Source organism: Juglans regia, chromosome 2 (genome assembly GCF_001411555.2).
Source record: "Juglans regia cultivar Chandler chromosome 2, Walnut 2.0, whole genome shotgun sequence".
Lineage (NCBI taxonomy): Eukaryota > Viridiplantae > Streptophyta > Magnoliopsida > Fagales > Juglandaceae > Juglans > Juglans regia.
This window is the reverse complement of record NC_049902.1, coordinates 12897652-12921889: the sequence shown is the minus strand read 5'-3', so window position 1 is coordinate 12921889 and position 24238 is coordinate 12897652. Positions and strand designations below refer to the sequence as shown.

At 36.9% G+C, this 24238-nt stretch overlaps 1 protein-coding gene across 4 annotated transcripts in view; it reads left to right on the top strand.

The window, feature by feature from the left end:
* LOC108998009 (probable LRR receptor-like serine/threonine-protein kinase At1g56140) overlaps positions 1-24238 on the top strand; it is a 75507-nt gene that overhangs the window by 46425 nt on the left and 4844 nt on the right. For 3 of the 4 annotated variants that reach the window (XR_001997258.2, XM_035687835.1, XM_018974424.2), the window contains 7 exons: positions 2083-2148; positions 2365-2409; positions 3357-3421; positions 15353-15726; positions 16069-16267; positions 17981-18142; positions 22132-22250. Coding sequence is in view for 3 of the 4 variants with exons in the window: in XM_035687835.1 (XP_035543728.1) it covers positions 2083-2148; positions 2365-2409; positions 3357-3421; positions 15353-15726; positions 16069-16267; positions 17981-18142; positions 22132-22250 (1030 nt within the window). In the remaining variant the exon portion in view is untranslated. The remainder of the gene's footprint in view (positions 1-2082; positions 2149-2364; positions 2410-3356; positions 3422-15352; positions 15727-16068; positions 16268-17980; positions 18143-22131; positions 22251-24238) is intronic. The other variant, XM_018974426.2, reaches the window with a different exon arrangement.

Sequence of the window (24238 nt, the reverse complement as noted above, 5' to 3'; positions counted from 1 at the left end):
CAACATTGGATTTTGAGTCAATTCCTATTCCGCTAGATGTATATGCATTGTTCCTAACTCATACCCCCGTGGATGCTCAAGTGGTAAGAACCTTGTTCTTGGGGTATGCTCCCCCAACGACTAAGGTTCAAACCCTTGGGTGCAAACACTTCCTACTAGCCTGATCCCTTTAGTGAAAGGCTAACGACTTACTTCATTTGTGTGGTGTAGACGCATTACATGGGCCTAGGGTTTAAGTAGGTAATAGACATGATGCATTTGCACGGTGTCTGGGATTCCTCCTCATCAAAAGAAGTTCCTAACTCATCAATAGGTCACTTCTCCCTCCATGGCTACTCTGCCCTAGTTAGGTACTACACCTACATGTCTTTTATCCTCCACTCGAGATTCTTGGGTCATCAGTTATGGCACAGTTGAACATATAACTTGTTTATCTGGCTCCTTGTCTGATTATCATCCTATTTCTTCTCCTTAAATGCTATTTTTGCTAATGGTATCCCTAGCTAAAGTTGCATGCACATCTTACTCACGATATATACCTATTGTTCGTTCTCTATGTTCTTTGTTTTCCTTTTCATTTATTGTCTATTAGCAAGAACACCAAAACTATCTAGTGATCTCTAAGTTTTATCTGTCTTTTCGTATGTTTTAGAATCTCAAGACAACGAGTATGATTGGTATGAGGCACAAAGTTGGTGGCCTTTATTGGGACATAACATCTGTCTCTCCTCATCGAGCACTCTAGTCTATGGCATTGTGGCCTAGGTCATTTTTTTCTTGATAAGTAAAAGATTATATTGATAAGAATAGGTATAGCTCAAGTACACATAGAGTATATAAGAGGTAACACCTAGTTTGGAGGAAGAAATAGAAACAAGAAAATCATAAAAATCTAGGCCATTGAAATCTATGCCTTTAGCCCATAGGGATAAAGTTTTAGCAACGAACAATCTAATCTTCTCCAATGAGTTCTCCTAATCTTCAAAAGTTCGATCATTTCATTCTTTCCATAGGCACCATATAATACAAATAGGAACCATCTTCCACATAGCTGTGATTGGTGGAATACTGCTCAAATTTGTCCAGCTGGCCATAAGCTCAACCACAGTAGCAAGCATAACCCAGGCTAGCTCCAATCTTCTAAAGACATCATCCCATAACGCCCTAGCGGCCTCACAATGTAGTAGCAGATGATCCACAATCTCGCCATTCTTCCTGCACATACAAAACGAATCCACAACAATCACATTACGTTTCTGTAAGTTATCCATAGTCAAAATCTTGCCCAAAGAAGTTGTCCAAGCGATAAATTCCGCCTCGAGAGGCACCATATTTCTCCAAATGGTTTTCCAAGGAAAGTGATTGTGCTGCAGATTTGTGAGGGTCTTATAGAAGGAAGGTGTTGTCTAGGTCTTATAAAGGGTCTTATGGACATCTTCTTGCCACTGTGCTCCTTTTGGCTGTTCTATGGTGAAGTTATAATAATAATAGATAGCTAGAAAAACACAAGTACAAAAGAACATAATTTTACACATGGATATAGATGTGCACCAAAAGCAATTTCATGTGATGATATTAGCTCTCTTGGGGCCCATTATTCTTTTTGGTTAATGACATTTATAAAAGACCAAGAAAAAAGAAAGAAAGGTAAAACGTAAAAAGAATGTGACTGGTTTTCAATATAAAATTGCAAGGTGAAATAGTCAGTTAGTTTGACTGTCAACTTTAACATCAAATTGGCTTTCTCTGTTTGTTTTAAAACAATAGGTTACATCTGTTTCGAAGTATCTCTTCGTTGAACTTTTCTTTAAGCATATTCTATTGGTTGTCTTGAAACTCTTTGCATTATAAAGTTTGGATATCCTTATTTATATATATATATATATATATATGAAAGTTTGGATATCCCTTTTGTATGACCAACTTGCGTAGGTCTATAAGGAAGTATGCAGAAATAAAGATTTTAGATCTGAATTCCTGTGGTGTCTAGCTTATAAGAAAAACATTTGATGGGTTGACTAATCTCTGAAAGTCTAATTTACTTGAATGTGCTTATGTTCTCTTATATTTTTTTTCTTGCAGAGATTTGTCATACAATAATTTAGTTGGGAGCTTTCCTTCTTGGGCCAATGAAGAAAATTTACAACTGTATGTTTACTGTTACTCATTCCTTTGTTTTCCAGTTGTGGTACTAAATGTTTCTATGTGCCTTTTTTTCAATAGTACGATCTTCTAGTTCTGGAATAACTTATTTCTTCTTAACAACGATTCCAAAAAGTTGTATTTTCTACATGGTCTTTTATTCTGCATCCATTTAAATGGTTGTGGAACTAACTTTTGTTTTTCATGGGATGTAATATGCAGTAACTTAGTTGCCAACAACTTCACAATTAGAAGTTCAAACAACAGGTGATTCTCTGTTGTTTTTTACTTGTACTGCACGAGTCTTCCATGGTAAATAGTTACTTTGCACTTCAACTACAATGTTGTTGTCTTTTTCTGCACTTGCTGTGGATGTCTTTCCAATTATGGCTAGTCACACTGTAAGCAGTATTATTGAGGTTTTCAATATACTTATTTGTTCTGATAGATATTTTCTTGCAGTTTTGTGAAAACATTATTATAAGTCATTCTATTCTATGAGCAATATACTACTTTAGTAAGTATAAATAAATAATATTTTCTGCTGTCTCACAAAAAAAGTTGTAGATGATATACAGAGTAAATTTTCACTTTCGAATTACCAAGGGTTTTGCAATTTTACTCCAAATTACCGAACAGGGCACATTGCAGTCTCTAGCTATCATGAACTGACACACAGTGCCCCCCCGTTCAATACTGACTGTTAAGATAGATGAAAAATAGGTTACATGGAGCAAATCATTGCTGTTGGAATTTAACAAACGATGCTACTTACATGGAGCAAATAAAGGATTGACATAAATCTAGGACATAACATTCTGTAACATTGCTGTTACTGAATATGAAAAAAACTGATTGGGTGTATAAAACAACTAAGATTTGGGAAAAAAAGAATTCTAGCTCTTATCCTTTTTTCTATATGGAAGTGAGATGCCCTATCATGGAGTTAACTTCATAGTCATCAAAGAGAGAAAGAAAGGAATCTATTCGATACTTAAAATCATCTAAGAGTCGTTATTTATGTGTGGTGGATGCCCTATATAATAGCCAAATCAATTGTCATCATTGGAGCACATACAGAAGGAGAATGCTTGTTTCTTTTCACCATTGCACTTTTTCTCATTATAGCAGTGATTACTTAATCCCAGTAGAAATATATGGATGTTAAAATGATGCTTAACCTTGTCTTATGTCTGATTCTTTTCTGCTTTCAGCAGTTTGCCTTCAGGTTTGAACTGTCTTCAGCGAAACTTCCCATGCAATCGAGGTCGTGGAGTCTGTAAGTACAATTTATTTCCATTTAGTTCCCAAGATTCAGATTGGAATGGATGATTTCGCATTGAGTTCGATGAAGGAGAACAATGTTAAGAACCCAAGTATCTTCTGCTGCTTCTTCAACCAAGATCATGAAAAATACAAGAAAGAAAGTATGTAAAGAGAATGAGAATCAAGGAAATGAACTTCTGGTTTTCGAGGAACCAGCGCCTCCAAAAAATGCAGATTGCATTTATGAAAATCCTTCTGTGTTTATTTCCTCTCATGACAATTCCTTTATACAATTCAATCTACAGTTAATTCCATTACAGTAAGGACACTAAAGTAAATTCCCCCACTTAATGAATCACGTGCTTCCCACATGCTCCCTCGGGCCCTGATACTTCACTTCACTGCGCTTCACCTCTTGCCTCGTGTACCTCTACTGCATACTTCCCATCCAATGCTCCCTTTCCTTAACACCCATGACAAACAATCTGCTCAAGGATTTTAAATTTTCTAAAGAAAAAATACTAGTAATATTATCAACTGAACATAAATTACTTACTTTTCAGCTTTCTAATCCCCAAACCTCCCAAGTATAAAGGAGAAATGGTTGTGGCGGTATCATCAAGAAGGGGATGCTCTTTGGAGGATTGTTATTGATGCCAAATATGGGAGTATTTGGGGAGCTTGGTGCTCAAACGAAGTTAGAGGGGCATACGGAGTGGGGTTATGGAATTTCATTCGTAATAGATGGGGGGAGTTCTCCAAAAATTTCAGATTTGAAGTGGATAGGGGTAACTGAATCAGTTTTTGGCATGATTTTTGCTGTGGAGACGTGGTCTTGAATATTGCTTTCCCTTCCCTCTTTAGAATAGCTTTGGATAAAGGCGCTCCTTTGGCTGATTGCATGGACAACACTGCTGGTTTTATTCAGTGGTCAGTAAGTTCTATTAGAGATGCTCATGATTGGGAGGTGGGGGCCATCACTGATTTCTACAGCTTGCTCTATTCTCTAAACTTAAAGCTGGAGGGGAGGATAGATTAATATGGAATCAGCTTGGTAATAAGAATTTTTCAGTTAGATCTTTATACAAGGTTTTGGTGTCACAACCTTCTACTGATTTTTTCCCTTGGAAAAATATTTGGAGATGCAAAGTGCCTCTAAAGGTCCGATTCTTCGGGTGGTTGGCTTCTCATGAGAAAATCCTTACTATTGACAAGCTGAGAAAGCGCAGTATCATAGCAATGGATTGGTGCTTTATGTGCAAAAGGTGTGGAGAATCGGCAGACCATCTTCTTCTTCATTGTGATGTGTCGAGGGCTTTGTGGGATGAGGTCTTTGCCAAGCTTGGCATTGCTTGGGTGATGCCTAAGAGTATGGTGAATCTTTTGGCCTGTTGGAGAGGGATTCAAGGAGATCATCAAATAGCGGCTGTTTGGAAGATGGTTCCTCTTTGCCTTATGTGGTGTATTTGGAATGAGAGGAATGGTCGCTGTTTCGATAATAGAGAACGCTCGGTGGATGAGATTAGGGCTTTCTTTTTTTCACTCTTTGTTGCTTTGGGCTTCTATTCTTGTAATGGATGGGTTTAGTGCCAAATGACTTTCATGCTGTTTTTCAGCTTTAGTTTGTAATTAGGTGTTTTCTCTTGTATACTTCTTGTGTACTTGGGCTATGCCTAATTACGTGGTTTCAATAAATTTCTTACTTATCAAAAAAAAAAAATACTTACTTTTTACCTCGGCAAATATGACCAAGTAGCATTGCAAATGATAGACATTTACATCCATGAAAAGTGATGGATGATCAGTATAGACTGTAATGCAAGGTCACAAAGCCTGTGGTGAGATGCTTCTAAATTTCTAATGCTGTTATTCATTCCCCTTTTTGTGTTTATTGTTTTTTTCTGTTTAAGACTAAGGAAAAACACAAAGTAGAAAACTGACCTCATGCTTTTCTTCCCATGGAAATGAGTTTATGTCCCAGTTGAGTGCCTGACTGAAGAACCCTGGCCCCATGGAGCAAGGTGGAGGAACCCTCTGGCAATATTCCAATGATGATACATATTCTGGTATGGGTCCCTCTTTTTCTGACCCATCTTTTGTCAATAAAGAGCTTTAGGGGTGGGGATACGGTGTCGAGGTGTGGTCCTTAAATGGGTAGATGTCAGTTGATGAAGATCCTCAATTCAAGTCTAGTACCCTTGGGTGACTCTCAATGCTTGGAATGAACCATGTTTGACAATGGAGAAACATGATTCCCCTTGGCAGAATTCTTCCCTTCTCCCCTCGCTGAGTTTCTTGGGTGACTCTCGTTGCTTAGTTAATGGAGAATAGCACCAAATTGGATTAAGGTAAGGTGGTGATACCTTCTGAAGAGGCTGAGATTGGTGGTATTGGCTTGAATAGGTGAGGTGATGTCTTGTCCAGTTTGAAATTGAAAGGGTTTCTAGAGGAAATTCTGTCCCCTTGAGTTCTTGCCCTCCAATGATAATGGGGCTTGTACTGTTACAATGCCATCAGATTAGGTATTACAAGTGAAGGAAATTCAACATTGTGTGTGGTTATCGTGGAGGACTTTAAAGTGCATTTTATGGTTTCATTCATTGAAACACCCTGGTCATAAATTGGAAAAGTTATAAAGTAGTCAGGGTGCAAAGTCTCACTATGGCTACTTACTAGTGAAGTTTCACATTGCTAGTCTTTTTGGGGTTATAAGATAGATGTGATTAGTGCTATCCCTGGGTCATTTATGGTATCAGATCCAGGTTATACGGCTAACCATGTGATACTGGAGGATATAATATGGTCTTGATGGGAGTAGTGATTCTAGAGAAGCATTAAATTGACTAGTCTTTTTGGGGCTATAGTGCAGATATGGCTAATGCTTTCTTTGCATGGCTACTACATATAGTATCAAAGCAACCAAGTAAGGCCAAACTGTGTGATACTTGAGTACTGTATGTTATGGCCGTAATAAGGACATTGGCAATTTAAGAGGGGCAATTTGTAACACCCCACTCCTATTGTTGGGAAAATGAAGAACTCACATAGAGTGGCCGAGTTATTATAAAGGTAGTCATGAGGGCTAAGTCACACGTTGACTACTACTAATTCGGATTTACATGTGATTCTAGAGAAGCATCAAATTGACTAGTTTTTTTTGTCATAGCAGATGTGCTATTGCTCCTTGGGTCAATATTGTTTGACTAGCATATTAGGGTGTAAGGTATTTTCATCAAAGTTTTGAATACCGTACCGGAAGCCGTACCGGTCAAGGCACTGGAATGAAATATTTCGGTACCGGTACCGTTTCGTGTACCGTTCCGGCATAATATTTAGGTCACGATACCGTTTCGGTACCGGTACTGTTTTGTATACCGTTTTGGAATAATTTAAACCTGGATAAATTATATATATACAAGCATTAACTGTATTCCAAAATAACAACAAAATAAGTCAAACTCAATATTCTCAATACAAGTCTTAAGTTTTAAGTTACAACTAACATAAAGTTATAAATACCAATATTATCATGATAAAATCATTAACTTCACTACGTCATCAAAGAAAAAGACAATAAGGATCAGGATTCGACATGTTAATCAAAATATTTTCATCAACGTCATCTCCGTCATCAACATCAACACCAATATTATCATTGTCTTCCTCATTTAGTGAGGCCAATGGCTCCTCAATACTTGCCCAATCCAAATCTTCTCCATCAAGAAGCTCAGATTTTTCACCTACCCATTCTTTCATCAAATCAATGTTTTCAAGATTGATTGGATCTAAAGCATCTCTTCCCTTTTTTATGCTCCTGTCAAAATAAAATCAAACATAAGTGAAAATGTTATATATTTTTCAACAGTGAAAACATTAGTATTAAAAAAATTTACCTCTCTCAGCTTCAAGTTATAACGAACAAATACTAAGTCATTCAAACGTTTATGCACTAATCTATTTCTCTTCTTCGAATGAATAAAATCAAATGTGCTCTAGTTTCTCTCACATCCAGTTGCACTACAACATTGATTTAGTACTCGAACAGCAAACCTTTGAAGCGTTGGAACCTCGCAATCAAATTGGGTCCACCATGCAACTATAACAATAATGCAATTATAAATTATTAATTAAATACAAGTAAAAATAAAATAAGATAAAATTTAAAGTACAAAGTCACACTATTTAACAAATGATATTGATAAATGATAATACCTGGATTAATCTTATCACGCTGGCGGATTGCTAAAGAATGTCCAAACTCACCTATTGCATTCTTATACAAGTCAAGTTCTGCAATGATCTTATCTTGATTATCGGGATCAAGTTCTATTTTCATAACACAGCTGTTGAAGCCTCTTATAACATCATTTTTATTTTTAAAATTGGGGCTATAGTAAATTCCAGGGTTAAGAAAACAACCCGCCTCATGTAATGGACTGTGAAGCTGTCTATCCCATCTGGAATCAATGATCCTGGTGAATGGACTGAATAAACTGACTTTGTTATTGCATCTTGCTTTTATGTTCTCTTTGGCTCTTTCCATTTCATCATACAAGTATCTCATTGCAGGCTTCTCATCCCTGTCAACAAGTCGTAGAACACGAACCAAAGGTTCACTAACTTTAACAATGAATTGACATTGAACCCAAAACTCTTTATCTTCTAAAACGATCTCAGCTATCTCTTTCCCTATGCTGCTCTTAGAATGACTTGATGTAATCCATTTATCACAAGTAAACATTTGTCTGAGTTCTTTCTTAAACAAGAGCAAACATTGGATACTTAAAAAATTTGTCTCAAATCTTGTAACTACAGGACGACACAAATCATGACCTTTGGTAAAGTCTTTTCTCATCAATGCCAAAACCCAGCCATGGTTATAGATGAATTTTATTATCTTTTTTGCCTTTTTTATGGTATCATCAATAAGGAAAAAATATCTTGGATCAGAAAAATTCTCCAACATTAAATCTATGCAATGAGCTGCACATGGGGACCAGTAGAAAGAGCCATACTTCTGTTGTAACTTTTTTCCTGCAGCTTTATAACTTGCATCATTGTCTGTTATGAACTGCACAAGATTCTCAGCTCTAATTTCTTGAACAACCTCATCAAAGATATTAAACAATGTTTCAGCATCTTTTCTAAGACCAGATGTATCAACAGACTTTAAAAACATTGTACCTTTCGGACAATAAACAAGAAAGTTGATTATTGATTATTGCTTCTGGTTTGTCCAGCCATCTGCCATTAGTGAACAACCGGTCTCATTCCAAATCTTCTTAATTTGTTGCAAATAATCTTGAACCTCATCCACAGCCATTTTTAACAAATTTCCTCTCAACTCATATAAAGATGGGCCCTTGAATCCTGACCCGATGGCAGTCATGGCATCGATAGCTGGTTGATAAAACTTAGATTGAGCAGCATTAAAAGGCAGATTAGCATCATACCACCAGCGTGCTACAACCATCTTTGCTTTTACAATCATCTCATTTGAATACATAGAACTCTTAATTGAAGGTTGGGCCCCAGGAGTTGTTCTTGGAGCAAAAAATCTACTCAATCCCCCCACTGACTCTCCAGTTCCAGATTCTTTCGACTTCCCCTTACCTTTTGAAAGCTGAGACTGTCCCTCCATACTATTATGATCATCAATATCATCAGATGTTAAATCTATATCGCCTCCAATCTCTGACCTTATTCTCCTTCTCTTCTCTTTGCTTTTTTTCATTTCATTAAGCAACTCCTTCATTTGCCATTTTACATCTTCAGACACCTTTTTACATGCTTCTACATCGCCTGGAATTCCAGCTAGATGATGCTTCAACCGAGTGATCCCGTCACCTCTAATTACTTTATTACAATATAAACATTCAGTATTATTTCTTGCCCCTGGCACAGCACGTGCATGGGCCCATGCTGGATCTTCTGATCTTACAGGAGCAAGTGTTGGAGTTGAAGTCATACCACCGGTTGATTGACAACTAGACATTTATAACTATTAAAGTATAAAAAATTAACACTTATAAGTAAGTCATTAAGAAGAAACTCATCAAATCTAAACTACTTATGCAATATAATCAAAAACATTTATAAGAATAAAAATTAAAAACAAACATCTATAAAAATATAATCTAAAACATCATCTATAAGAATAAAAACAAACATCTATAAAAATATAATCTAAAACATCTATCAAAATATAATCTAAAACATCTATCAAAATACAAACAAACATCTATAAAAATATAATCTAAAACATCTATCAAAATATAATCTAAAACATCTATCAAAATAAAAACAAACATCTATAACAATATAATCTAAAATATCTATAAAAATACAAACAAACACTATAACAATATAATCTAAAACATCTATCAAAATACAATTCTGATTTGTTTATCAAAAAAGTAACAAAAAGATAATTAAATTAAGTTATAAATATAAACAAAAAAAATAGTAAAAATAAAATACCGAGTTAAGGCCTTGAGGGTGGTGGTCGGCGACGTGCGGTGGACTGCTGGCCGCTGGCTGGTTTGGGACTCGGGTGCGCTGCAGCTGCGTGAAGTTGTGAGATGCTGGGCGCCGAAAATGAAGTTTGAGAATTGAGAGTCTGAGAATTCCGAAGGACCGAAACTAAGGCCAAAATAGGTTTTCATTTTGTGGTGAAAGTCCAAACTTGCCCTTTAGAGTTTGCAAAAATTACAAAAATGCCATCAACCCAACTGCTGAAAAGCGTACTGGCCGAAATTTGTGTTTCAGCCGAAACGTAAAATACCGGCCGGTACAGTCATGTACCGGCCGGTACAGTCGAAATTTCGGCCGAAACGAAACACTTATTTCACCGGTACCGGCCGATTGGCCGGTACGGCATATACCGGCCGTACAGGCCGGTACGGTACGGTACGGTATCAAAAACACTGATTTTCATATGAAATATTATGGTCCCCCTTTGGGGAGGCTCTTTCAATGCCAAGTCTATTCGGGATGGTGTGATTAAGAAGATTGAGCACTAATTGGTTGGTTGAAAGGGGATGTACTTTTCTGAAGGTAGGATCATCTTGATCGATGGTACCCTCTCTAATATGCCAAAATATTCCTGTTGCTGTTTTCCAACTAGCATGGCTGATTGAATGAAGGAACTACAACAATAATTTTTATGGAGTGCATCAGGTGAAGAGTTCAAATATCGCATAGTGAACTAGGCCTATGTGTGAACTTTGGTTTCAGGGGGAGATCGGAGAGTTTGAAATGTATTTTCTTTTTCTTGAATTGTGTCCTTCTAGAGAAGTGACTTGACACGAGCAATATGAGAGGAAGGCCTTGTGGAAATCTGTAGTGGAGATTAAGGAGAGGTTTGGATAGTGAGTTGAGATGAGATGTGTTGAAATAAAAGTTGAAAGTTGAACAAAATATTGTTAGAATATCATTTTTTAATATTATTATTATTTTGAGATTTGAAAAAGTTGAATTATTTATTATATTTTGTGTGAGAATTTGGGAAAGTTATAATGATTAGATGAGATGGGTTGAGATGAGTTGGGGGGACTTTTGTATCCAGACCGGGCCTAAGGAGATGCTTAGGGAATGAGATGAGATAAGAATTTTGTGAATAGTAGTAAAATGGTTTGTGAATAGTAATAAGATAGTTTGAGTTAAGTATTTATTGAGTTTTGAGAAATGAAAGAATAAAAAATATTATAAAGTTAAAATATTGTTATAATATTATTTTTTTATATTATTTTTGTTTTGAAATTTGAAAAAATTGAAATATTTTTTGTTTGAAAATTTGGAAAAGTTGTAATAATTAGTTTGAAAATATTTGTGTTTGAATGATGTTTGGGAAAAAAATGAGATAGGATGAGATATGTTTCCAAACATTCACAAACTGATTGGTGGGTTGCGTTCTAATGAGGTACATGGGCTACATGATGTGGGGACATGGAGAAATATCAAGAGAAAATATGGGGTTTTTTTCCATTCATACTAGAATTGACATGGGTGATGGCTCTAGGACTAGTTCTAGCATGACTTATACCATAGTTATTGGGCTCTCAAGGAAGTTTCCTAGAGGTGTATAGTTGTGTGCATGGACTAGAGGCTTTACTCTCTAATCTACTGAAATTCTCAAATGTCTCTCCTCAGTAGACTGAAAGTTTTTTGAGAGTGGCTTGTGATTGGGAGGTTAATACCTTCACAGAGTTCTCTTGTGCTATGCTAGATCATGACACAAGGACTCAGTAAATACATCTGCAAGTTGCTTCACATACTTCACCAAAGGTATAGAAATATCACCACTCAATATCTTATCTAGAGTGAAATGACAGTCTCTATATGCTAAGTCCTTTCATGAAACATAGGATTAGAGGCAATATGTATTGCAACTTGATTACCACCACAAAACAATTGATGAGGAGGAGACAGGAAGCCAATCTCTTGAAGAAAGTGTTGTAACCATGTCAACTGTGGCGCCCCAGGCCTTGGTTGTGGTTTGGTAAGGAACCGTAGTGCCTGGGTTGCACGCCACACGGGTTTGCATCCCCTTACACACGTAGGAGTCTTGTGTGCTCGTATGCTAAGCACACATGTATACAAATGTCGCAGCGGAAAAGAGTAGGGTATTAGTCGGAAACTAGAAACAATAGTACTAGAGGTTTATGCATAACTCGCCCATCAATAACATTATCCATAAGTCACAATCACATCAAATTACAGACCAAGATTTGTTCATCACCTAACACAAATAATATTGAACCCATGTTTGTCACCTAATACAAGTAAACATCCTAAATTACAAGAGATTCTAAACTTAATGGGGACAGGCCCCCATTGCTATTCATTGGGCTGCGCTGGTCCTTCTTCCTCAAACTAACCCTCCTAAGCTACATTTGCATCAAAATCTACGATTCCAATGAGCAAAACTGTAGTGGGACAGCCATGGGTGAGATTTTGGCAAGTTAAAACCCAAGACAACACTATTGATGTAAGAAATGGCGATGAATATGAATGTAGAAGCTTCAAGTAAATGAAATGGGTAATCACATTTACCATAAGCATACTGAGGTACCAACCTCCTAGCAAAACAAAGTAATCATGATTCATTGTAAATATCTCCGAGCACCTAGTGTCCAAATCATTACACAATAAACATCACCGAGCACCCAGTGCCCAAATCATCTCATAACATATCATTTCCCGAACTCCAGATCCAAATCAACACATAAAATCACTACACCAACCATATTTGTTTATTAACATATGCACTACTTCTCCCCATAAATTGGCCACACACACACCTGTCTCCCTTCGCCATACTGTGGGTAATGACCAGGCGTATGACTTCGTAACAAGCAACACCTAGTTCAGTGCCCGACGCATTTGTTGCCTAGTGTCATCTAGCCTCCGCCAGAAGAGAGGTAACAACATTGACCCAAGAGTGTTACCATCTCACCCGATTATGTTTTCACCCAACGACAATCCAAGGGACGTTACTAAATTCTTAGGCGCTCTCAAGTAACTAGAGAAGCTCCATTGAGATAATGTCTCATCCCGGCCTGGAGTTCGTGATCCACTCACACACCTAGAACTTCTTTTAAAAACGAATATTAAGTACTTTGAAAGAGTAACATCAAAGTAATCAGTAAGTCATAATAAGAAAGCATGCACGTAGGAAAATCATGAGAGAAACAGACTGAAATATAGGAGATAAGCATCCTGAACATATCCCACATAGACATCACCCCACATTACTAGCATCGTCGTAGGAATGAATACCTTAGTAGTGAATTATCACTGAGCATTGCATTGAAGATGCTAGCCTCCTTGTTTGATGAAGACTCCTAGCTTAGCCTTCTCCTTCTTGAAGTTTAGAACGGGAGAGAGAGAGAGAGAGAGTATTTGAATACTTGGAGATCTCGAACGTGAGATGAAGACTGACGGAAAAATATGTTTTATACGGACAGTTATGTCTATCAAGGGTCTGTCAACTTTGGTCTCTAATTGGCTGAGGGAAGCCATGAATCTTGATCTTCCAAGTGTACGCTGCATTGAAGAGTGGCAGAAGCTGAGTTGATTGAGTGGACAAGTCTTGCACGTCCCTGCAGTCCGCCTCGGATATAAAAGCTCAGCTTGCCACCTATGAAATTTGCCCACGTGGCATTAAACTTGATTGTGTGGTCAGACACATGATGTTCAAATCTGTACTCCTCTTCTCCCACACTTGCTTTGGTAGAATGTTGCCATTGGAGTACGTGCCTCGATAAATCACTTGTTACTCTTTGAGCACTCTAACTCTCGTACTGCGTCCTTTGATACTCTCCCAGGAAATACTTTCGCATTTAAACATTGCTTGCCCACATCGTTGCCTACCCTTTAGCTCGCCTAATTTATCGCTTGTACGTCCCTTACTCGCTCGATGTAGGACACGTACTTTTTCGGTTGCCTTGTTTGTTGCTCTCCCGAGGTGACGCTTGACTTGCTCACTTGCACTCCACAACCTGTGCCTTTACTCGCCATGACATCTTGCTTGCCCAATGTTTCTACTCGCTTAGTCCTCGTTCTTGTTCGCCCTCCTAACATTTCTCCCAGTCATGTTTGCTTGCTTGTGTGGAGTTCCTACCTTTGAATAGGCGAGGTCCTCACATGATCTCACTAATGGTATAAGCCATTACCTTGTAATTAGCTTCTACACGTGAACAAGCTACAACTATTTGTTCTTACTCCTCCATGTAATCAAACTACCTCCCAAAAAGGTACAGTCTCAAGTAGTTGATCTTCTATATGAAGTAGACCCTACCAAATTAGCATCTGAAAAATCTTGCACTCAGGAACATCTGTTCGCCTATGTAGCAATCCAAGACCGGGGGGCTCGCTTAAGATAGAGAAGAATATGTGTTACAGCATCGCATTGTGAAACCCATGAGCTTCCAAGAATTGACTCTCTGTATAAGAAATGTTAGTTTTGGTGATGGTAAGATAATTCAACTTCCAAAAAGTTGACTATACCTGCTTGGATCTTCAAACAACTCTCCCTCATCCAGAAAAAGTTTACAATTCAGATTGATAATATCAATAGGTTGAGCACCCATTAAACCAGTTTCTTTCAATAAGCCAAGTATATGCTTCCTCCTCATTGTATTAAATATACCCTGATGGGTATACTTAGTACAATGATGCCCTCTAACATATATCATACTATTTTCATTTTAAATTACAGATCCCCACTCAAATAGGTCAACCTCAAACCTGTGTCTTGAAAGGAGTAGACGTACCATTAAATCTTAAATGTTTTGTGGCTCTGCCAACTAACTAAAGCATTTTAGGTTCACCACTTTAATGTCATGAGCTCACTTCTTTTGCTACTGAGGTCCTCCATTTAAACTCATAAATTCAACTTATATGGTGGAGGCAATTGTTTACTGGTGCAATGGTTTTCTCATTATGAATATAAATGTACAGCAAAATCCTGTATACTTGGGCTATGCCTTCTTTTCTTATGAATAAAACTTCTTGATTACCTATAAAAAAAACATGTGCAGCAAAAGATTTTTCATTTTATCAATCTACAAAATTGTCAGCTGCATGAGTTCCCCTATTGCACAGATCTATGGTTCGGCCATTAACTTTAGGCTGATTTTTTAAATATTGAAGTTGTATGAGAATATTTTAAGTTTTCAGTTCATAAGTGATGGAACTATCGTTAGTGCTACGAACAAAATTCAATCCTATCAGTCAAATGGCCTACTAAATTCCATGCATAAAATTCTAGATCTGGAAAGTGGGCTCCTGGATTTGAATAGGATTTAAAATCGAGTTCAATAATGTCCTGACAAATTGTCTTACATGTATTCAAGCAAATCGAGATAAAGATGATGCCAATTCTGTACGCGAGAAGAGCTTTCTGAACTTACTTTGACAAGCTGTTTTACATGCCATGCAGATTATAATTTTGCTATCAATTGTGGTGGTCCACAGATCAGTTCTTCTGACATTGCATATGAATGGGATAATGAGACCCTTGGCCCTGCTACATATTATGTTACTGAGAATATGAGGTGGGCAGTTAGCAATGTTGGATATTTTGCTGAGAGCAACAATCCTCAATATAAAAGTTCTACATCTACTCAGATTACAAATACTTCAGACGTAAGGCTCTTCCAGACGGCACGAATCTCTGCTTCTTCCTTGAGATATTATGGGTTGGGGCTAGAGAATGGCAATTACACTGTGACCCTCCAGTTTGCAGAAACAGCTTTCCAAGGTTCTTTTAGGTGGAATACTCTTGGGACACGCCTGTTTGATATTTATATCCAGGTCTGTATTATATCGTTGAATTATTTTGAAACTGTTTTGACTGTCTCTTGTACTGAGATTTTTGGGCAACACACTCCTTGTTACCCTACTAGTTGATTATGATTTGTTTACTTTTATAATTATCTTTCTCAAGTATTACTCCTCGTCTGTAACAAATTTAAGTTTTACAAATGAAATAAAATTTAATTAAACAAAAAGTCTTGTAAAATGCTCTTACTTTCCCAACCCAATCATAATTATTGAGAGTTCAACACAATAAATCCCCTAAGTTCTTGTTTATTATATATTATGAGTAATACTATCATCATCATCATACAAATTCTAAATTTCTTTATTTTCCAGGGGAATCTTGTTTTGAAGGATTTTAACATACAAAGAGAGGCAAATGGGGTCACATTTCGAGCTGTCCAGAAGGGGTTTAAGGCTCAGGTATCGGACAACCATCTTGAAATTCATCTATTTTGGACTGGGAAAGGGACTTGCTGCATACCTAGCGTAGGTACTTATGGGCCTTCTATTTCTGCCATCCGTGTTACCCCAGGTAAAAGATTAGGAATTGCTACCATATATTTAGGAGTTTAATGACTAGTTTTGTGATTCTACTATATTTAATTTTGCAAGGGGGACTGGGTTTCCAATTCCTTTTATGAAATGATGCAACATCAAAGAGACCTAGAATGGCGGATGTTACTGCATCCTTCCCATGTATATAAACACTTGTAGGACAAGACTGGACCATTTGAAGTTCCGGTGGCATAAACAACTAGTATGATATCACTAGAGACCATTCGGAATAAAAGGTGGCTATCCATATTACAGTTGTGGAATCAGAATCTCCTCCTTTTCATGCATTTCACCACATAACGTACTAGGTCAATTTTCTGAACAAGATTGCATTCATGTGGCATGCATTTAGGTATTCTCGCAATTCTCTTCTTCTCACTGGTTCGACCACTTTGTTTTCCTTTTTACTTCTTTTGTAATAAACAAATACAATAACTTAGACAACTGCACAGAACTGAATAATCTCAACCTCCACCCTCTAAGGAGAAGGTGATGCAATTCAATCCAAGGGTTATTGGCATTTTGAGAGGCACATGCACCCCTTCTCTTTATCCTTCTGGACGTTCATGGTTTTTCAAAGCTTTAGCTTTTGATTTTTTTTTTGTTGAGTTATATCTCTCTTGTATGCTCTTGCCCATGACATCCTTTTAGTATCATGTCGTGAAAGAAACCCTGCCTATTCAGCTGGATGTCAGTAGGGAAGGGTTGATTCTAGAAGATCTGAAAAAGTGATTGACCTTGTGAAAGACTAGAATGATGTTTTTTCCTTTTCCTATGATGGTATGCCTAGAGCCTTAGTGTCATAAAAAAATATCAAAGAGAAATGAGAGAAGCTGCTAAAGACAGGATTTATTAAAGCCGCAGAATACCCCAAGTGGTTTACAAGAAAATTTAAAAAAACAGACCTTGAACACATGCAATATGGTTTCATATTGCTAGGGAAAATAAAAACATGACAAGAAAATAGGAACACAGAAGAGAAAATAGTCACAATCTCTTAGTGCTTTCTGGAAACAGCCTTCAATAGAATCTTTAAAACGGAAGAAGCTTGTCCTTTATTTTTGGTCAATAGAAAGATGAGGAGCAGTTTACACTATAAAAGCTTCTGCCTTTTGTGAGAGCCACAGCATTTTGAACATTTAGCTTGAGAGGTCTATTAGCAAGTTAGAAAGGTTGGTTTGAAAGTGAACAGAACAGAACAGAACATCATGGAAAATGATTTCAATATGCTTTATGTGGTGCATTTGGCGTGAAATAAATTATCAGAGTTCTAAAGACAACACAAGGGAAATGGAGAATCTCAAAGTGTTATTCCGTAACACACCATACTTGTGTATGGCTCAACATTTTTGTTTCTCTAGCTTTAATCTTCATGACTTTCTTGATCCTATTATTTTCTCTAGTTAGATACATCTGATGTATACTTGCATTATACTTAGATGGTGTCTTTTTTGACCATTAATAAAAATTAAATAACTAATGAAAAAAGAAAACCATTTTGAACACTACCTGTGGTGATGACATGCTGGTTTCTTAGCCATCTATTTCCAAAAGGTCTTTTGTGGTGTGACGTGTTGTGGAGAGCTGAATATCCAGTTTTCGGGAAAGTTTAGAAGAGCTAATCACTCATCCGCTTGTTTTCTTTCACCTTCTGCTTTGCTGATTCAATTTTTATTGAACTTTTATACAGATTTCCAACCTACTGTCAGTAACACACCTCCAACCAGGAAGAAGAATAGGACCGGTCTCATTGTGGGCATCACTGTTGGTGGACTCATAAGCTTTCTTGCAGTTTTTGCAGTTTTGTGCATTCTTCAAAAAAGAAAAAGACGTCACGCCAACAAAAATGAAGGTAATGCAGGTGGTCTTTTGCAACTGTAGTTGTCTGTCTTCTCAATTGTGGCAGGGTCTAAAGATTGAAAACTTCCTTTGCTATGTAAATCAGATCTCGTTAATGATGGGTGTAGCTTTTGGTGCCATGCAGGTTGTGTTCAACCCAAAATGGATGCACTTGTTATTTTAGTTTTATGGTTTGACTCACTCTTTTGGAATGCCACATCATACCACTATATAGTGCCAGGAAATAAGAGATCCATAAACTTTAATATCTCAGGCCATAACTTAAAATTTTATTGAACCATAGTATGGAATGCAACAAAATAAAATGAACACTACTAGGTCGTGGTCTCAACTACTAGTTCTAGCATGTCAACTCATCCTCGTCATCATAATAGAGAAGTGAAGTTGAGTTATAGAGTTCAGAAAAGGTGTAACAGGACAAAAATAGAGGGAAATGTGAAAAAGGAGTCTGTTACTATTGACTGCCTGCATACATGTTTTAATACTAGAGTAACTATAACATAATTAAAAAAATACCTTCAAGTTCTAAGAGTAACAAGTTCCTATATAAAATATGCAACTCTAACACCCCCCCTCAAGCTGGAGCATATAAATCAAACATGCCCAAGTTGTTGGATAATTGCTGAAAGGAGGCATGCGATAATGGTTTGGTGAGAATATCACCCTGGTCTTCTGAGCTAACAAAGGGAGTCACATAAATCTCAAATAAAATGGCAATCAACTTTGATATGTTTAATACGGTCATGGAAGACAGGATTGATAGCAATAAAGATTTCAGCTTGATTGTTACACTGCATCTGCATAGGAGTATGAACATCAAAACCCGAGTCACAAAGGAAGGAGTGAGCCCATAACATTCGGAAGCGGTATGAGCCAAAGTTCTATATTCAGCTTCAGCACTAGAGCAGGCAACAACATTCTGAAAGATATGGTAGCACTCAAAATTGATGAAATAAGAGAACGAGAGCCATCAAAGATCTAGATAAAAGAAGGCGTCATTTTCATGCCTGAACCAATCATCGTTTTGGCCTTGAGATCTTGAAAGATACAAGAGATAGGAGAAAACAAATTTCACACTTAAAACTTTAGCTAATTGACTAACAGAAAGAAAATTAAAGGGAAAATCTAGAGCATAGAGACTAGATGGTAAGGATAACAAATTGGAAAGATGAAGGAAACCTTTACCAAAAACAGGCCGAGTAGAGCTGTGGGCTAGAACAATTTCATGTCCAACAGGAATCAAATTAGGAAAGAGAGATCGTATACCAGATATATGTTTGTTAGCTCCAGAATCAATGATCCAAGACGGGGAGGAATTGGCCACACATGTAGCATTACCTGAATCAGCTATGTAGCTGTGGAAGAAGGAAGTGTAGTACTGAGGCGCTAAATAAGCTCACTAAGTTGAGTGGTGAGTACATTATGGAAATCAAAACCAGAAGTTATATTCCCAGAAGAAGTAAGAGGTAAGTTGTGACTTAGTAGGTCCACATAATCTGGAGTGCCATACTTCACCCAACAATGTGGCTGAGTATGATCATTACCATTATGACAATCGCATTTCTTGTTACCTCGTCCACCAGTACAACCACCACTACGGGAACCATGGCCTCTAAGGCCACCACAAAAACCACCTTGTGGGCTACTGTGACTGCTACTATTCGAAACTAAAGCTGAAGACTCTGAGGAGGTGACTGTGGAATTTTGCCCCAAGGGTGAGCGCAACAATCGAGAATATGCATTAGCAGCTGTAGGTAAGGTCTCACTAGCAAGAATTTGATCTTTGAACCCACGTAGATTAGTGTCTAAACTAGATAGCAAGGAAAGAATCATAAATTCCTCCCAATGATGTTTTTGTTGCTCCAAATCAGTAGTAAAGTGGCAATTATTCATAATTACAAAAATACCCAATACACCAATTCCTTCCAATAAGCCAAGTCGCCTTGTACATAATTCCTATGGAATAGAATAATACCCTCTTTGGATCTACCAACTTCAATCCCAAGAAAGTATCTGAGTTTTCCTAGATCTTTTATGTGAAATTGATCCTACAGAAACTTTTTCAACCTACCAATCACTTGGGTCATTCCAGTAATTACAATATCATCGACTAGCATTGTCAACAAAATGTAAGCTCTTTAATACAAAACACTAATACAACATGAAAAAATTCCCAAACCCTGCTTTTGGGGATTGCATCGAGCCATATAATGCTTTCTCTAACCTGCACACTGTATCCTCGCTCTCCTCATGAGCAGCAAACTCAGGTGATTACTATGTAGAAAGGCATTTTTAATTAACTGAAATAATGACCAATCAAGATTAGCTGCAAGGGATATCAATACTCGAATGTAAGAAATTTTGGTACCAGCAAAGGAGGTCTCCTTCTGATCAGCATCATAGCTATGTGTATACTCCTTAGCAGCCAAGCAAGCTTTCAAATGTTACACAAGATCATTTACATCCAACAGCCTGATTATCAGGAGGTAGTGAAACAAGCTCCCATGTCCCATTATGGTGACTGGCATCTATTTCATCAATGATTTACCTTATCCATGTGATGGGAATGTGTTACACGGGTACAAGATTTAATCGGGTAAAAAACATGTTGCGCAAACAGTTTGTGCGATTCCGAAAAAAAAAAGCCAGCTAGTTCTAATACGATTCCAAAGTTAGTGTTTTGAGAGTGAACTAATGGAGAATAGGGAAACTGATGGGTAGTATAAAATCTTGTCCTACCCTCTTACTAGTACTCATATCGAAGTTGAATAAAAGTGAGCTTTCATGAAAGGTCAATATCATAGCATATAATAACAATAATCGCTGAAAGTATTACCATACTACTTGTTTCCTTAACTCTCAAAATATCAACATTTTATTCACAACCTAGGGAAAGCATTCATAACCATTTCTAATATTTATTTTTATTTGCACAAATGTTTTGAGTCTTTTTATTCATGCTTTTGTACATAGAAACAGGTCTACTTTCAGTTATTTGACACTTGTATTTTAAAGGGAAAAAAACCAATGTTTTTGTTCATTGATGATCACATCATACCTAGGAGGTGGACTTGCTACCGGTTTAGTAAACATTTGATTTGTTTTCTTAATTTCTCTCTATGCATCTGAATATGCTAAACCTAACTTCACTTATTTCCAATCCTTCTATTGATAAGTTTTAAAAGGTCACTAACTTGAGTCATAAAAGCTACTGGATTTTTCTTTACATTCGGTCTCATGACTCGAGGAATTTCCACCAAGTATGTGCTTGGAGTTTTGGAAACTCTTAAGGCCCTCTAATACCATGGTTTGTGCACAGCTTTCTAGGGTCTCAAAACGTTACTAAGTGGTGTGTGTGTGTGTGTGTGAGGTATGTAACCACCTGTGTGTTGGTGGAGTTGTTAACAGTTGAAACTCCAAGTGATGCCTCAATACTTGGGAACGTTGGCATATGTTAGATCATGTGTAGCCTACTTATGAACTTGCATACTTAAATTCAAGTATTTGGTTTGGGCTTACTAGTTAAAGTCTAAGGAACCCAAGTCCATTAGAGTTGGCCATTATCTGTCTTTACATGGGTATGTGTGTGTGTTGTGTGTTTATGAATGTAATGTTTTTAATTACTAATGAAAGAAAATGACTATGGAATTTCCAGCATCTACTTTTTTGATTGTGTAATTCAACCATTTCCAAGGTGTGATGTCGATAAACAGTATTGTGAAGCTTGAGTTATCTTTCTCATATATGTTTTCTTCTTTGAAACTCCCAATAATTTTCCAAGAAACCTGGAACTCTAGACCTTTTCTTTCTTTAAAACCGTATACTACACAGTCCTTGCAATATTTACAAACAGAAGCACTATTTGCGGATACTGTTCACGAGTACTGTTCTAACGGAATTTATGCTACATAACTAAATAAAAAGTTCATGACGCAGACAAACAGTTCACAACCATAACCTGAGTTTGTTTTGAATCTGCAGAGCTCCTAGGGATAGATGCCAGACTGTACACGTTCAGTTACAGTGAACTAAAGACTGCCACAGAGGACTTTAGTACTTCTAATAAACTTGGAGAGGGAGGATTTGGACCTGTTTACAAGGTAAGTCACTGTTCTGAAGACCATGTCAATGATGCAAATTTGACTAGTCAACTTGAAAGTGCATGTTACCACCAATAAATATTGTGAGCTTCTGATTATCAAGATGCTGGCTATTGCAATATCTGTACATTATTGTGTTAATTATGACAGACACCATTTAAAAACAAATTGGCATGCAAATTGGAAGTCTTTCTCTACTATTAGCTTCCATGCCCATGTATTCTTGTTCTAAACATGCCTTTTCTGCTTGTGGCTACTTAAGAAGTAATTAAAGTTCAGAGTCTTCTATACTTTAAATTCTTAGCTATGCTAAAAAATTTCACAATGAGAAAACAAATAGACATATTCTATCTCTTTTCACTTATTGAACCACATTTTGTCCCAATTCAAACTTGTCCTAGTGAAGATATGATGAAAGTCTGTTACACTTATTTTAACATTTTCTTTTTGCTTGGGGCTTACAAGGTTTCCATGGTTCTTTATGACCAAATGTTCTCCACACTCCATATTCTGCGAGGAATTTGGTGTGGGAACAAATCCATCTTTGTGCTGGAATTATTACCGAAATCACCTTAAAGCTTGGTTTAATCCCCTGTATTTCCTCTAAAAATTAATGCAAAATACACGAATCAATCTCATCAATTGCACAGAACTTTTAAAAACAATGTTTTGGTGTTGAAATGATACGTCTCTGATAATCTGCTTTTGATTAAACAATACTTCATCAGTTGCTTGACCAGCAACTCTTTGTACTTGGAGAAATTTTCAATGTTTCTGCAAGGTCAAAGAAGTGCTACATGTTCACTCATTCAGATTTATTATAAACATTTAGAGCAGCACTATACATCTTTACATAAGTAAATTTCTGACAACCAACAAGTCATAGATTAAAAAAACTATGAAATTAGAATCCCAATTTTTGTTTTTAATTGCATACCTTAGTACCAATACCTTTTCCACACCCAAAAAGACAGTTCTTCAGTTCTTTCACATTTTCCATCCACATACAATTTCAACTCCAAATGTTTTGGAGACAAGTTTTCAATCTCCTCGATGTCATTACTAGTAACACGTAATGATCAGAGTTTGAATAGAAAAGGAGAAGAAGAAGAAGGTAATTCTTTCTTCCTGTAAACATTATATTATGTAGAGATCAAAGGCGACCTAATATTTATTACAAAAGATCCCTCATATACTTTTCTTACTTGAAATATAATTTTCATGAAAATACTTTCTATAACAGTCCCCTCAAGCTAGAGCATAAATCGTCTAGGGAATTACTTGGCATACTCAGGAATCATGCAAAAGTGATTTTACATGCCGATGCGTCCGTTAATTTTATTCTAAATTGAATTTTGAAGTCAACTCTTTGCCAAGCCAAGATTGATATTGTCTTTGCGAAATCAGCACGTAACTTGCCTTTTGTAGAAAGCTTGTGTGGACATAACAATTCTCGTTCGTATAAGCCCAGATTGGACAGGTGACTTCTGACTGACTACGACATAAGACCACATGTCAGCTAACTGGTCTACTGACTTCAAGAATGATGTAGCAATATCCCCACTAAGTACTTGTCTCTAATAAGATGAAAATTAACTTCACTGCTTGGGTGGACGAAGTTTAAGATGAGAATTACTCTCTCTTCCACAAAATCCCTAAATATATAATCTAGATATGTCTTCTAGATCTAAAACTACAATGCGGTTATGAGTAGTAAAATACTAAATGACCATAGAGCCCAATGACTAATAGTTACAATGTAACTAAAATAAGTAAATTGGTTTGATTTCCTACCATAAATGGATGTGCAGATTTGCTATGCATAACTTGATTCTATTTATGTCCAGATGTCTCAACATCCAATCAGTGGAAATTAGAGCATGATATCTTTTTTGTAAAATGATACCTACAACTTGAATTTGACATGATAATATAATTGTTCATGAAGAGTGTTTGTTTGCCTCAAATTCTATTTGAATTTGTTCTGT